General features: G+C 34.8%; 1 protein-coding gene across 1 annotated transcript in view; it reads right to left on the minus strand.

Moving 5' to 3' along the window:
- Nucleotides 1-871: 871 nt before the first annotated feature.
- The window catches only part of LOC110837813 (uncharacterized), a 31,723-nt gene continuing 15,153 nt past the window's right edge, over nucleotides 872-17,441 (minus strand). Inside the window, exons 10-18 of the mRNA XM_087354124.1 lie at nucleotides 15,996-16,010; nucleotides 13,927-14,061; nucleotides 12,104-12,174; nucleotides 10,176-10,692; nucleotides 7,288-7,435; nucleotides 6,392-6,569; nucleotides 5,161-5,270; nucleotides 3,129-3,253; nucleotides 872-1,407 (exon numbers count right to left, since the gene is read on the minus strand). Of these exons, the coding sequence (XP_087210250.1) occupies nucleotides 1,249-1,407; nucleotides 3,129-3,253; nucleotides 5,161-5,270; nucleotides 6,392-6,569; nucleotides 7,288-7,435; nucleotides 10,176-10,692; nucleotides 12,104-12,174; nucleotides 13,927-14,061; nucleotides 15,996-16,010 (1,458 nt within the window). The 3' untranslated portion in view covers nucleotides 872-1,248. The remainder of the gene's footprint in view (nucleotides 1,408-3,128; nucleotides 3,254-5,160; nucleotides 5,271-6,391; nucleotides 6,570-7,287; nucleotides 7,436-10,175; nucleotides 10,693-12,103; nucleotides 12,175-13,926; nucleotides 14,062-15,995; nucleotides 16,011-17,441) is intronic.

Genomic DNA, 17,441 nt, shown 5'->3' on the forward strand with positions numbered 1-17,441 from the left:
TGGCAAAATGTGAGGGTAGCTACCGCTACGCAAGTTGTGCTGTCATGTAACTACAGCGGTTGTCAAACTGTTATACTCTCATCTGGCGGTCAGTTTTTGTGTTAAATCATGCAAGCATCCACTGCCAAGGTCTTAGTCGGTAACTACCATGCAATTGTCAGCAGGCATCCTGTTGCTGTTATTGACTGTCATTGTATATGTATGTGTGAATGTATATGCAGGGGCAAACACACATAGACAGACACAATACAGTTCAACTGATTCTGGGAATAAATTTGTTCTCATGAACCTTGGACCCTTTGAATGGAAATTACAGAATTTGGGGTGACATCCATCTTGGTGTTAACAACCCAAAATGACCATGGTTTCTCATTCTTATCAGGTCACCAGAAAACCTGCAGATTGCATGGCACCTCTGACCCACAGATAGAAAACACTGTTAAAGGTGGGAATCCAGAAATAAATATTACATCAAAATTTTTAATTCCCTACTATCAGCAGTACCAACATGGGGACCATGAACAGCAGTAGCTGGTGTGATGTAGGACAGTGGTATTCAACCTTTTTTGTTCACGTACCCCCAAAGTTGTTGGTGTATAATTCAAGTTATACATAGCGTATAATCTACATCTAAAATAAATTAAATAAATTACATTACTGATTATTCAGTGTTTATCATAAAATAATATATTTTTTTAAATTTCACGTACCCCAGGTTGAATACCACTGATGTAGGATACTGAATTATGTTGAAAAATGCATAAACTGTTTTTCTCATTTTGTCTGGAATGTAAAGTAAAACAATTTTTAATTTTTTCATTGCACAACAACTTCTAAGCATGTAAAAATTTAAATTGATATGGTAAAAGAATTTACTTAAAAACTTTATTTGAAATTTAATTACAAATTTTATTTTAATACAAACATATTATTTCTGTGTCTCACAATGTAAAAACAATTTGGACCTTATAATATTTTGATAACTTTATTAAGTACTGGAAGTGGAAATGTTGCACAGAGATTGTTCACAAAGTTGTAAAATTATTCATTTGAGGACAGAAGTAGGCATCTTTTCTCTTGGACCTTGTTTAATATAAATAAGTCCTAATACAGAATAAGAAGTTGTATAGAACTATAATTTAAGCAAATATGAAATTTAATTAAAACACCATTTCAATTGGAACTACTGTATGAATCAGAATGCAAACATAACTACAATGCAATCTGATGGCAATACCAATTTTGGTTTCATGACTTGCCAGGTTTTGGAGAAGATTTGGCACTGCTAAGAAGTTCACAGAGCTGTTTTTCAAGGTCATGGGATCTGTGTAAAGTCATTTTCAGTGACATCTTGCTGGGTATTTTAGGAACAAATGGTCTGCAGTTTGATTTACTTGGTTCCAAAGGCTGAAAAAACACCAAGATTAGTTACTTTTTTGTATGAATGCAAAATTTAATTCCTTACTTTCATGGAAGCACAACGATTACAGGTATGCAAAAACAAAGTGGTGAAAACAATATTTAAACTTGAGGGAGAAAAAAAAAGGCAAAATGCAGAAAATTATGTACTAAGAATCTTCACTGTTTGTCCTATTCATTTAATATTGTTAGGGCAAATAAATCAAGATGAGCAGCAAACATGGGGAAATAAAGAAATGAATAAAAAGTTGTTGGGGAAATATTATGGGAAAATAAAATTGAGATAGATCATTAAACAGGTTTTTGGGAAGGGAAATGGATTAAACTGACACAGAATAACATCCAATGCTGAGCTTCTGTGATGAGTGATGACCTGTAAGATTTCATAAAAGAAGTAATTTCTCTGAACAGCTGTGTGAGTTTGTTACTCCATAAATTCTAGTAGAAGTTCCGTATATGAGAAATTCTGAACCGTGTACATGCACCCACAGGAGGTATGAAAAGCCTCAATACATGAGGTGAGGTGTATTCCATACACTGTCAAACATGAAATAAAGTTTGTTTAAAATGAAAAACTCTGTTTGATATCTTGTTTTATAATACATGATAGGACAATACTGTGGGACATAATGCTACATAGGGGATTCCCATTTGTGTAATATAATCCCTTTATCATAACACACACATAAGAATCGATGCATGCACTAAAATACGTACGAAGACAATAGACTCCAATCAAGGAGCAAGACAAGGGTGTTGTCTATCACTTGCACTTTTTAATACATATATTTACAATACAATTAGAAACTGGAATGAAAAATCTCCTACAGGAATAAAACTTAAACTGACCACATTTCTTAATACAATACTATTCACAGATGACCAACTAATAATAACATTACAGAAGATGATCTACAACATTCCATGAACTTATTAACCAACATATGTCAAATATATAATTTCAAAATATCCTGTACAAAAACTAAAGTAATGGCCTTCAGAGAAAAATATCCCATTAGAATGAAAATCAAAATAGACAATGAACCAGTTGAACAAGTCTCAAATTTTAAATATCTCAGCAATGATATATTCTGTGATACCAAAGCTAATATTCAAATTAAATTAGCTAAATTTCAGTCCATATGTTGAACAATACAGAGAACACTTCATTAAAAAGTATGTAAAGACATCATGTTAGAATTTTATAAAGTATTAGCTGTATTGATTTTAATTTATGGAAGTGAATGCTGGACTACTATAAAACCAAAGATCTGCAACAGATTTAGTCACTGGAAATGAGTGTCCTTTGTTGAATAAAAGAATTCACATTAATGGATCATTTTACAAATGAATCCATCAGAGACGATCTTGGGATATTTAAAATACAGGATAAGATTGAACAGTGTAGGAACAAATGAATACAACACTTAAACAAGATTGATGACTGATGAATTACAAAAATAGCATATCAACCCAGAGGAAGAAAAGGACCTCGGAGACCCAGGAAAAGATGGTATCACGTGAGCCAGAACAGGCTATTTAGCCTATCCCATGAAGTTGATGATGATGATGATGATTATACTTAGTCCCCATCGGAAAGTGGCATTTGAAGTGTCACTGATGCCAAGGGGTATGTTAATTGAAAAGATTAATAAATTCTCCTATATAACTTAGTTTAGTTACAGTTTAAAGTACATCATGTTACATACCAAAATTCCTTGTTTATGTTCCACCCCACTGTTTTCTGAGGTTCTTGTCACCTTTGCAGGAACCATGCAAGTAATGTCTGTTGTTTCAAAAACCTGCTCAATATTGTCTGCTTTCTGTTCAGTGTCTGGGAAAAAACACATCACTCATAGAGTTACCCTATTTTTGCCTCTCATTGATGTATTTTTGTTATTTTATTAAATGCTATCCAGAAGTTTCCAGACTCTCTTTGGTGTCCCAAAAGGAACGACAGTGTGCAGTTTTCCTAACAGATGGTCATAGTAGTAGTTTTACACCAGTATTGCTCATCGCACTTGCTTCATTTACATTTTACATGCCTCTGAATGAGACTGTTGTTATGACTTGATTTTTCCTACAATGATCAATTTGAAAGAATAGAAAGTCTCTGTCAAGTTTTGTTACAGCTTTGGAAAATCAACTTCCAAAGGCCCACGATGGCATATGAAGAGCAAACAATAAGCAGAATGCAAAATTTTTACTGATTTAAAAAAAAAAGCCAAACTTTATTGAAGATGCAGAATGTTATGGGTGTCCAACAACAGCTATAACAAATGAAATGTTGCTTGAGTTAATCTACCAAAATATGTGACTCATCATCGATCACATGGTAGACCAGCTGGTGATATCATATGGAACCTGCCAAAGCATTTTTAAAGAACTGAACATAAGATTAATCACAGTGAAATATATGTGATATGTATTGACTTGCAACCATAAGCAGCAGTGCATCAATGTGTCATGATCTTCAAGAACAGAATAAAAAAGAACCAGGTTTCCTTTCAAAGATCACCAGAGGAGATGAAACATGGGTTTATGGGTATGAACCTGAGACAAAGCATCAGTCCTCTCATTCAATATGAATTTGACCAGGAGGGTCAAATGTTAACCACTACTTTTATAAGAGCTTCTACAAAATCTATGGGAGGCTAACAGGCTCAAATGTCAAGGAAATTTGTGTGCAGTTTATTGCTTGCTGCATTATAACAATGCTCCCTCTGCAATATTAAGCTAAGAATAACACAATCATCCTCCACCCCCTGAACTATTGAATTATCCAGATCTGACTCAGCGACTTCTTTCTGTTTCCAAGGCTAAAAATGAAATGACACTTACAAATTCAACAAAAATTTAAAGTGGCACTGCAAAAGATTATGAGTTCCAGAAATACTTCCAGCAATAGCATAACCATTAGACAAGGTACACTACCTTGCAATGGGATTACTTCAAAGGATATACCATGGAATAGCCAGTAAGTCCAACTCTCTTCGTTCTTTTGCTACAGTTCAGAAATACTTTGAAGCTCTTGGTTTAAATATATCATTGTGGATGTGTTCTCCCCAAAAATTTCTGATGTAACTCATATCATTTCATAAAAACTATTATGAACATGACACAATTGGAGGCCACCCATCTTCTAAATATTTTAATTCCCAACCTTAAAAATATTGATATAATGTTTGTTGAAATTAATGAGACTTGAGCAACAACAGTGCCAATCAATGTATGGTAATGGCAAGAGAGTACTTTGCATTAGGCCATGAAACTTTTGATACCAAAACAATGACTGGTGTAAAGCATGTTATTAACTGGTAACCACAAGGATATGACAAATTGTTCCAAACACTTACCTGTACATGGCAGGTAATGTACAACTGTAAAGCTGTCTTAAGAATACTGGAAAAAATGCAAAAGTTATAGGCCGAGATATCCTAGACATAGAATTGTGTTATGATCAATGCTAGGTTGGCACTTTCTGGGTGGAGCACTGCACAGATTGAAGAATGCATCATTTGTATTTCTGTTCGGATGGTAAAAGATATAACAAAGAGACGTATGAGGGGTGTTGAAGAAATAATAGTCAGTAGTGTGCCTACAGTCCACAGTGACAAAACTTCAAAGCAGAATTTGGTTAGATGCAAAATTCTTTTTTTGTAAAAAAATTCTAAGAATGTAGTAATATCTAAGCTGGATGAAGGATTGCTACACTCCTTACAAATGTAGCTGGCAACCTACTGTCTATGTTAGTTCCTTGCTTCATGATGAGATTCTGCCAGCCCAACTCCTGCTGCAGAGCCTCACATTGCGACTCCAGCAACTCCGTCTGCTGCTTCAAGTCATGTAGCCTGTCACACAAACCATGTTAACACATTCAGACACACCACACAACATCATTTAATTCTTCCAGTTTATGTACCAACCAGCAGATAGATCTCACAGAACTCAGGTATCAACATGTGAGAAAAATAATCTTACTAAAATTTGTAGAGTTCAAGGTTTACAAACTTTCCTTATAACAAGGAATGCTACCATTCCCTTGGAATCAAGTGCATAACAGTGATCGCAAGAGGAAAGGAACAGATCCAGGAATGTAACTTGATTGGTCAAAATGAAACAACAATTATAGTAAGAATGATGGACATACATAAAGGAGAGAATGATGACTTTCATTCAATTAGAAAAAATTCTTTTCACAATTCAAAATCATTTCCAGTTATACCATTAAGGAGAGAAATATTGTCTATGAGATTTGCAACCAGGTACCGTCCAAGAATTTGATACCATACCATCTAAGCAACTTGTGACCAGACCATTACAGACAGAAGTACCATCTAAGGGGCATGACACTGTACATCTTGTATTACTTGTCTTGTATGTAAGCATCCGTTTGTGGATCTGAATTTATTGGCTTAGATCTTGTCAGTCAGTCAGTCAGTCCACAAAAAAGAAGTTTATGTTAGCAACTACGCAAAATTTAATTACTACTAAACATGTCATCCATCATGATATGATTCAATGACAGTATCTAGTCATAATCAGGTATAGTAATTACTTAATTTTGAAAAGTTAACTTCATTGCTACATATGAATATAACTATTCAGCTTTGTATTATCTCTAACCACAGCTGATAAACTTATATCACATCTTACCATTTCTTTGACATTCATCCTTAACCACAACAAAATTAAGACAATATCATAAACCTGTTCTCAAGATCTTACATCGTAACTAACCTCTATAAGCCCACCACCACAGCAGTATGAGAAGAATCCAGCTTAAACCTCACCATATTTAAAAAATGTTATTCCTCTTTCAGTTGGCTTGGTATGAAGAAGCTGGGGTTCTACACTACACCACTACGCTACACCAAGACAGTTGAACTTACAGCACCAGTGATGGAAACAACAATTTAATGCATGATGACACAATGCTTAGAACGCCACCTAAACATGTGGAGCTACTCACTCCTGAAGCTTATGTCCACCAGTGGGACTATGAAGAAGATGAAGGTGCTCCTCCTGCAGTGATGCCAGATGCAATCTAGACTCTTCTAGTTTTGCATCTGCAACAGAGAGCTCAGCCTCCATTGCTGCCACAACTGATTTCAGCTGCTCTTCATCCATAGATTCATAAATGCAGGTTTCTGCAACAGTCATAGGCAATCTCTACTATAAAGAATGGTGAATATATACTGGAGAAGCAGTACCATAATTGATTACTGCATTCATAACTGAAACATACATGTTTATGTGAATGCAAACTACAACCTTGATGAAAGACTCTTGGTTTATTCACCATTCAGCCACCTGATGCGGCTTGTAACCCAAGTCTTTCATCAACTTCAGTCACTGCGAAAGCTTCACTTTATACAAACTGCAACCTTGTTTTACAAACCCATTCCAATCCAGTTAATCATGGGGATGAAAAAATGGTGTGTGTGTATATATATATATATATATATATATATATATATATACACATACATATACATATATATATATATATATATATAAAAAAAACAGTAACTTAAAACCTTATTTGCATTCATTTTCCACCTTTGTGACATGACATCCAAATTAGCTTAAAACTGGTTATTAGTCCGACTTCAAAATGCATCAAAACACATTAAAGTACTGACTGCTGAGTGTATATACGAAGCATACTCACCCATGTGTTAAATTTCTGAAGAGTTTAAAAATAATCATAAAAATTATGCTCAGAAAATGGTTATTACTTCAAATCTTACCTCTTGTGTGACTTAACAAATCTTATAAAGTAGATTCAGTATTACCTTAATTACCACCACTTTGAACCCAGATGATCTACATGCATAAGTACTGCTGCTACATTTCTACACTGACCTTCATTTGTTTGCACACATCTCCTGGGTTGGACAGAAAAGCCACTGGGGTTCTTCATCATAGCCAACAGTCCATACTTATCTGAGAACTCACGCACCCTGCTGCAGAGCTGACGCTTTTGTTGAAAAACTCTGTTATGCAGGTCATCCTAAAACAATGCCCATCACCACACCAACAGCAATAAAGAAGACTAATGGCTGATTTTTCAATTAATAACTAACTCTTTGGTAACAGAACTAAACCACTATTACCAAAGCTTACAAATGCACAGTATCATGAGTCAGCTGAATCCTGTCCAGATCAACCTCACAATCTGTTTGCTAAGAGCCAATTTAATACAAACCTTTCATCTCTTCAGTCTTCCATGCAGACACATTCTAAAGGCCTTCATAAAAAATTCTGTGCACATTTTAAATCTCCCTCATAGTTCATCATAACCTCCTTTCACTAGTCTAAATACAGCTTACTAAATGACATGGATGATTTTGTTTGAAATTTGGGATACTGCGAAACAAAGTACTTTGTGATTTGTGCATGTCACCTAGTATTGATTTGGTAGTAAAATCTAAGAGAATGTGTAGGTGAATAGTGGAGACAGAATTTTCAGATGGGAATTCTATTAGTATGATTGCGAAGGAGACAGGAGAATAACATTAAGCTCTGGTTCTTCAGTCGATAATTTAGGAGGCTGAGAATCTGATGGTACCAGCTTACAGTAGTGTCCAGTGGCAAGCTCTGGTTTTGGAATTAGTTATTCATGTGACTAACACTCAGCTGGGTTGCATAATGATGACAATACAAACCAGGAGAATTCATTATCACAAGCTAGTCACGATATATTCTGTTTATAACAAATGGAAATCAGGGGGATAGGGTTGTGTTGTGAGCTCATACGGTAATAAAATTTTTAGGTTCCATATGAACTGGGAAATTTATTGATTAGTGGTTTCTAAAGCAGGGCTCTGCTCCATGTAAATATTTATAAGGAACAGAAACTAGCGTTTACTGTGTTGGAGCCTACTTATTTTCATACTTTGTACAAACAGCCTGACTTGCAGCCACAGTAATTAGACCAGAACACTAAAACCATGCTCAGTCAGTACCAAGACACGCCTCTCCTCCAGCAATTTCTGTTTCTTCTCTGCATTTATTTCTTTCATGATTCTGTTCCTTTGTTCCTTAAAACTCAGGTTGGCCACCTTCATGGAAATTTCTTTGGGCATTTTCTTATTTCCTTTGTCCATATTTGCAAACTGAGATTTGATTTCCTGGATCTGAGAATGCAATGCACATGCTGCAACATGTAAGAAGATGGGTCATTTCATGTTATCTGAACACAGCAATTGACATACCCCCTTGCAGCAAATGTGGCACATGTGACTGTCCAGAACAATCGTGATCATCATGATGATGCATTCCACTTTTTTATTTAACCAACAAACTAAATGGAGAAGATTCATCTTGTTAGGAACATTTGCTCGGATACTTGAGGGACATATATAATATACAAAATAATTAAGCATACTAGGACCTACACCTTTTCTTTTAAAAAGTTTAGGACATTTAATATTTTGTGATATGTGTATACAAGCACAGTTTAAGTTTCAGGAACAGGGACTTAGTATAGATACTCATTATACATAAAACAGAGCTAGATTAAAAATTATAAATGATTACTGTCAAATGTCTCATTTTTTAGCAAAGTTAACCATGCTTCAATGTTTACAAAACACATGCACAAAATGATTCTTATAAAATCAGTTGATAATTTGTAACCAAATTCAAAATGTAGGGAAACAAGAACCAAGAAAAATTGCGTCAAAATCCAATCTCATAAAACATAACAGTCTCAGGAAACATAAGAATTTGACTTCTATACACATTTGGAGAATCAACTTAAAACATGGACCACAAACAGAACTGATGAGAGAACATTAATATCAAATCAAATTTATTTAATGAGGTAGACAGCAGGTTACACGGTTTTAGGTTATAAAATAAATAATGATAGAACTACAATAATATATTTTAAAGAACTAAACAGAAAAAAATTGAAAGCATGTGTTCAAAAACTAAACTTCGATTAGCTATAAAAAACAATGAAGTTAGAAGGTAAACCCAGAAATTTACGCCTTGCAAGACCTGTAGAATGACGGGACAGACTCTATTTTGTAACACTAGTTACTACGTGTTTGTTACATTTCCAGAACATTCAATACTACTTTAGGAAATGCGATACTTGTTGTTCATATCTTATTTTTTTACAAGTATGCTGCAACACTGCACGTTAAATGTAAACGAAAGCAATCCTTTTCCAAATCAATGAACAAAAATCGAGATTTACAACTCTACAAATTTTATATTTACTTCCCTGTGCCTTCACTCACTTTCAATTTAATTTGTTCCTACAATTGATTCACTTTTCTAACAGTGACCATAAAATGTTGTAGTGTCTTCTTGTATGAGATTTGTGGATTTTATGGCAAACCTGAACTGAAGTTTCCTGGGTAGCAACGTCTTAATCCATAAACCAGAATCAAAATTGATTCCAACTCCTTTCCTTTTTATATCTCAAAGTGCCTGGATGTCCAGCATTTCTGAGGATAACGACAGTTTATGATGATTCTTTTCGTTCGACCACTGACCTTAGTAATTTCCAAAAGTATTCTTAAATAATAACTATATAAAGAAAACAATAACCAAAGCATATTCCACTTGTTTTAAAGATCAATGAACACGTCGTATCAGTGATTTGAAAGTTTTCTGCTGTGTTTTAGATACAGAGGGAAGCGGAGCACAATAATCAATTACTATGACAGATCTTTCATAGCGCAAAACTTCACGTGTTTTTCGATAAGTTCGCGTCTAAAGAAGCGTTTGCTACATACCGCACAATCGAATGACTTCTCTCCAGTGTGAATTCGCGAGTGACGCTGCAAACCGTCCTTGAGACTGTAGTGTTTATTACAAATATCGCATTGAAATGGTTTCTCTCCAGAGTGAGTTATGAAATGTTTCTGAAGGTAATCGTTACGAGAAAACCGTTTATAACAAATATCGCAGCGATAGGGTTTCTCACCAGTGTGAATTCGGTAATGGTTCCCAAGATCCCAGTCTGTGGAAAATACTTTACCACACACTGAGCACTGATATGATTTTTCGGCAATGTGGATACGAGAATGCCTCTTCAGAATAGTGTTGTTGGTGAACTGCTTCTTGCACACACTGCATTGGAATGGTCTTTCTCCTGAGTGTACACGAGCGTGTCTCCTCAACCGTTTGCCACATTTTTCGCAGGGAAATGGCTTCTCTCCTGTGTGAGTCATCAGGTGTTTCTTGAGTTTGGAGGACTGCTTCCCACACAGACTGCAGACATTTTCACCTGCTTTCTGTTGATCGTTCATACTGCGTAAAGAAAACTTTGAACTAGGGTAGGGTCCCAAAAATTGTAATTTTACCAGAGCAAATACATAACTGTGGAGTTACTGTGTGCCAGATAATATTCTACAGAAATTTCACAATGCTGATGGTGCTGCTGTATTTTGGTTTTGTCTTGTAGTCTCTACTTTTGCATGAGCTAATAACTCTTGCTTCATTTTCTTTTCAGAGATGTCATAGTAAATGGTAACACAAAGAGATTCCCCCCCCCCCCCACAATTATCATGGCTGTGTATTATATAAAACCCCAAACTTACATTTCCTTTCTTGATGTATTCATTAAGTTGAAAATATGTATTTCCACCATATGACATAAATGAACTATGAGTCCTAGAAGAGCGCTCTGAAAATAATTTTTAAAATGTAATGAAAGAAATGTTCTAAAGTTATACTATGATCTGACTTTCCTGGCCTGTACATAGTGATGCAACATTTTGGGAGTGAGCTGTGCACCTATCTTCCAGGAGACCATAATATGAGATATTTATGTTTATTTTTGAGATTGAAGACAAGTGAATAATAAACCTAGAACACTCAGAAAATTAAATATAATGGCTCATTACAATGACAACTCCTGTGATGTTAAGTCATATATGAGACACTGGGCAATGTCCAGCACAACTGCAGTGAAACATATAAATCATTATTACAAAACAGAGAAACCGCTAACAAGGGGATCTTGATAATTATTACCCCTCCAATTTCAGAATATGGCATTGGACCCTGCTGTTATGACAAATTAAATTATTATTATTACTATTACTATTGTGCAATACCTTTTCAGAACACAAAGGTGGTTGCATGTTTAATTTATTCTTCCACATTAGCAGAGTCTGCCACAAAATTTGTGTCTGATATTGTTTAAAAAATTCTGCTTCGTTAGGTACAACTGCAGGCACGGGAAATGATGTTTGTCTTGACAGAGTGTAGATCATAGAAAATAAATAAATGTAGATTTAAAACGAAAATTAATTCATGGGCTACCATAATTATTTAGACATGATGATTAAAAAAGACTCATTGAGAACTAAATCTGAGGCAAAATTACTACCACAGAACCATCATAGACAATGTAAGTGTTTTCTTTTATACAAACTAACAGTGAAGAACATGGAAAGTAAAATTGTGTATCACAAAGAAACAGTGGAGTGTCAACACCTAATAACATTCAAGGGCAGTAGCAGACAGCAATGTAGTGTCCTGGCTGTCCTTTACTATGTTATTTTAGGTGAAATTGTCATAACACAGGTTTTACCTGATGGAAAGTAAGAATGGTGAAAACTGCAAAGTACCACACACAAACTAAATGCAATGGTCTTTCTGTTCCAAATTTTACAATTTTTTCTGATACATATATATATTAGTTAGTTTGTCTCACCTGTTACCACAGAGAACAATTGGTACTTCTTCATTGACATGGCTCAGTTTGTCTTCTTGCAATGGGTCTTCCTGTAACAGCATAAAGCTAACACTGCCTTCACACACTAAACATACCGATCAGCCCAGAAATTACAGCTCATTGTTATGAATATACCATTCAATTGCAAGAATATTAAAATACACCCTTGGTATCTTTTTACTTTTAGCTTGGGACTGTGCACCACACATTATACAGGAACCCAGTTTTTAAACCCAGTAAGAGGTAATGAAAGGACAGATCAATTACAAAATTAAGACATAAGAGGAGTGTTATGTCAAAACATAGCCACGATGTACTTATTAAAATGAACAAAATAATTCATAACTTTCACATGCATATACTTGAACAAATTCTCCATGCTTTCCAACACACTTGGTCCAAAAATGTAAAAACTTTTTATAACTTCAAATAAAGTGTGTTTGGACTAACAGCAAGTCACATATACACTGCCTCCTTCAGCTTATGGTCACTGGCAAAATGAGAGCCGTTAGAGCATTTGTCAGTAGTTCGCACATTGATAGTCTCAATAGACAAGGTCAGGGGTATATGGCAGACATCAAAGATCTCAAAATGCAGCTGCTGGAGTGTTTGAACATTGGGATCACTAATGCAGCACCTCACAATAACATGTACTATTTATCACAATATTCATTCATGATATTCTCTAGGATTAGTCCTTCAGAATCCCACAAAAGTTTGAGCATCATTTTCCCTGTTTTAGGCTAAGATTTGAACATATTCCTGACAGGGGACATCAGATGTTTCCATTCCATACTCTTGGAGATTGATCTCTCAAGCTCAATAATGGATCCATATTTTGCCACCAGTAAAAGTCATATATTAAAGTGTCACCTTCTTCATGATACTGGGTCAAAAGACTGTTACAGATGTCCAAACATCTACATCTATGCTGTTTTGAGTAGTTTCAGGACCTATTTTGCACAAATTTTACAGAAGAGAAGTCTGTCATGGATAATTTCTAAGCAGGACTGTGGCTAATCTGTAGCTGATTTGCCAGGCAAATAGTCACCCTTTTGCACTCAAGAATTAGTACACAAATTTGGTCAATGTTTCCTTAAGTGGACAGCTGTTCTAAATGTTCCTCATCAGTGATATTAAAGCCAATTTTGTATTGATCTGCTCTGCTGTACAACAGTCATCGTACTATGCTGATAATCTGTGATTAATTTCCACACCTCTTATGCTTTCACCCTACAAAACCTAATCACTCCAACCTGCTGTTCTTTAGTATATGTAGTGAATGGAGTAGCCATATTGATGATGCTAGGCCCTATGCTCTGGCTAAGAGCGACAGGACATCAACCAATCAATCAATCAGGAGCACAAGACAACTGAACAATTACAAATAAACACATCACTACAACCAAAGGGAAGTTCTATGCATGAGCAGTGGGACCAGTTTAAAAAAATTCACTTTGGTGATACTTCTTGACTTACTCTTGTATAATCACTGCAACAAAAAAATATTACAGAAAAAAGGTGGCTGACAATTTGAAAGAATAGATGATCACAGTATATAAAAACCCACAAAGAAAATAAATTTCTTGAATAAAAGAGACATTTAAGGTGACCATGAATGTGGTTTGAGGCCAGAACTGGCTTCTAGCATCATCTTTGCAGAATAAATAAATTCAATGTGGGCCTTACACTTACTGTCAGATTTCCATCACAATGCATTCAAACACAAAAATCTGAATGGACAAGCACTTTTTGCGTTTGAAGATAATGAATCCCTCTCTGATATACAATATTTGACCCACCTCTGCTTCAAACTTATCAATGACAATGTATGGTTCTGTCATATCTTGTTTCATATCAACAAACTGAGGTTCTATGCCTGATGGATGTGTTTCATCCTCTGAGTCAAGCTCTGCCTTAATTATGTCCATCTTGTGCTGTAAGACAAAGCAGTGTTACTGGAATGCTGAGGCAGCTATATGTTGTTTCATTAAAGCTCTCTAAGTAGTGTAATTCTTTTTAAAAAAAAGTGATTTTAATTAAATTTTTAGTAAAAAAGAAAATTTCATTTATACACTTACACAAGTAGCATGACAGATTGTACAGGTTGGAGAGATTTAACATTATCACTGTTATGGGCAAAACAGTTTCACTATGCAGATGAGCATACTGCACATTATGGATGGTACAGTTACATAAGAACACTCTATGCTTACAATGCCTGCTGACATATATATTCACTAACAGTAAATATATTAAGAACAAATCTTCACAATAATCTTCATTAAACATTATGTTGTTACCACAATTACTTATTGTGTGCCCTGTAGCACACTATATAGTTTATGATAATGTGCTCCCACTGATTTCACATCATGCTGACAGGAGGAACTTGAAACTTGTACAAAAGAATTCACTGTTGGCAAGGCAAATGTTATAGTTCAAAATGTTAGGATATTGTAGATTTCAGTACCAATTGTATTACTGTCTTTGTAACATATCACCACACAAATTTCACTCCTAATTTACAGTTTGTTAGTTACCAACTGTCATAAAAGATAAACATTCAGCTCCCATGTTGTTTTTACCTTCATAAAAAATACCTTATTGAAATTTCATACTTGAAACAGATCTACTGTTGGGCTCTACAAAAGGTTTGCATTTTAAAAGTGCTTCTGACACCTCATAATGCCAAATGGCTGTCATGTTGATGGAGTTGAACAAGTTACGAAGTTGGGAAATGCATAAACAGATCACCAGAAAACTGACCTTCATGACATGCTACGGAATCCCCTAAATAACACGTGAAAACTGGGCATATGTTCTCATGTAAATTGTCCATTATTGTAGTGTGATTTCAGCTAATGTTGTAAAAAAAAATTTAGTACAACCCCAATGCTAAATTTTATTAATATCTGTTCAGCTGATGTTATTCTGGGTTTTAATACTATGTAGACTTGTCAATAGAAGCAAATGTTTAGGAGAAACATACTATCTCCATCTTCAGCCCCAAAGATGGAGCGAGAGTTTCTCCAAAATATTGGAATCTACCAACAAGTCTGCATGGCAACAAAACCCAGAAGAAGAAAATCATAATCCTCACCATCATGAAAACCTCAAATGTCACATCAGTTAAGCTGTTCTTAATGTGTTAAATGCCTATGGACAAATGGACAGACATACAGCAATTTTAAAATGCACTCACCTGAGATACTACATCTATTTTTAATTCTCAAACAGTATAGTGTTCTCACTAAGTTTCACAAGCTTGATCAATTAGTGTCTGTGTTGTCCCTCAATCAGGGCACAGTTACAACTTAGTAACAGAGTACCAAAGATGGAATAATTTCCAACATGATACCAACATATCTTTATAGTTATTAGACATCCTATTGTAAACATTATTCTGATCTACCACTGAATTTTAATAAAGTAATGGTTTCTAACAATGAAATCCAACATTACAGATTATTTTAAAGGACTGGTAAATATACTGAAAAAGATTTAGAGAAATCTGTTCACCTGAAATCCTCAAAATATTGTATCAGCAACTTTAGCAAACATGAATGTGCAAACACATGATTAGGTGGCTATCTATGGAACTGAATTACTAAACTGTGAAGCATGGCAGAGGGAACAAAACCCACACCACCTGAAAAAAGTAATTTGCACAATTTTATGTAGGTTACCCCAAGGTGAAATTTGACTGCTGGTAAGCTCATATTTAGAACTATTTCTCATATTGTCACCCATTCACAATTACATATCAAGCAATTATTTCAATACATAAGAAAGATACATTTATCTGTACTGTCACCTGTAACAAACTTAAATTTGAAATAAGGTCTAATTGTAAATTAACCTCACCAACCTTCTCTCCCATGCTCTTCAGTCACGGCCTTCTTAATTCTTACTTTTAGGTAACCTGTGTTTCTTATTTCAGAAGCACAGTGTTTAAGAAGAAAATACAGAAAAACAAAGCATACCACATCCCAGTTTTCTACTAACAAACTATAAAAATATGTGTGATTTAAAAGATGAAATAACCTGTTTCATCAGTGGAAAACAATGTGAATTGGTGCTACTAACCTCAAAAGAATGTCCCAAAATTTTATTATATGCAGCACTTTTAGTAACAACAGAAATATTGGAAATTTTATTTAATTACATTTTGAGGTTGCAAGGAATCAAAAGTTTAGCCACTGTCTCATAAATGAGAAGTGAATAAACTCAATTTTTGTTTCTTAATTTTTATTTTTATATTTGGGTAATCATTCTACATGCTGTTAACAGATAACTTTATCCAGTACCACTGAAATTTATACAACAACAAGTAAATTAAGGAGGCTTAAAGATGTTCCCTCCAGTTGGACCTTGACAAGTTAATATTTAAAAATATTATGAAATGAATAAAAATTATATTTTATTATAAATAGTACCACTACAAACATATTAAAAATCATCTATACACAATTTCAACAACATTGCTGCATGTAGGAAAATAATGTCAGGGACTAATCAGCTGAAATCTAAGATATCATGGCAAGTCCGAAATTTCACATTTTGAGTTCTGGAATGATTCACAAGTAATGGTCCAGCACAGCCTGTCCTCAGGGATACAGGAAGCACCTATAAGCAATATGATCATTCAAGACACAGTAAAGTTTTATTCAAACAGATTAGACAATGTGTTCATGACCTGTTGGTATTGACTGAAGCTCCTCATGGATCAACATGATTCACTTACTATTTTGTGTGTGCTTAAACCGCTTTCCCTACAAATTTTATTTCTGAATATGGCACCAAAAACATGTTACTTTAGTCCAGTTTTGTGATTTCTCAACAAAGAACAAAGTATATGAATTATTTTTTAAAACACATTATAACATAGGAAACGTTTTTTCATATAAGCAACTTCATTATCATCTCATTCTCTCAGGCTCTGCTTAGAGGGTTAGAGCTGTGTTGCAGACCTGAGTTTTTCACTTTGACCCATTATAGAGCTTGTATATCAACAGAATTGTCTGAATATGAGTCTAATTTCTACTTCTGATGTAGAAGTATTGCTTCCAAGCTCAAGAACAGAAATCTTCTTCCACTTCACCACCATACAGTTATAGTTGCTTTTATGTGCCATAATGACAAAATAAGCATGCTACAGCTGCAATTACAAGTACTTTTAAAAACTTCCAAATACACACACACACACTCTGATAACAGACAAGTGTTGGTTGGTTATCATTTTTCACAGTAATTCTTAAAACTGCTGCTAATATTTTTAAATGTTAGAACAAGACTACCAACAACTGCACTATAA

The sequence above is a fragment of the Zootermopsis nevadensis genome, unplaced genomic scaffold (genome assembly GCF_977971745.1).
Source record: "Zootermopsis nevadensis isolate Lab colony 2312 unplaced genomic scaffold, Znev_1.0 Znev_ptg000022l, whole genome shotgun sequence".
Lineage (NCBI taxonomy): Eukaryota > Metazoa > Arthropoda > Insecta > Blattodea > Termopsidae > Zootermopsis > Zootermopsis nevadensis.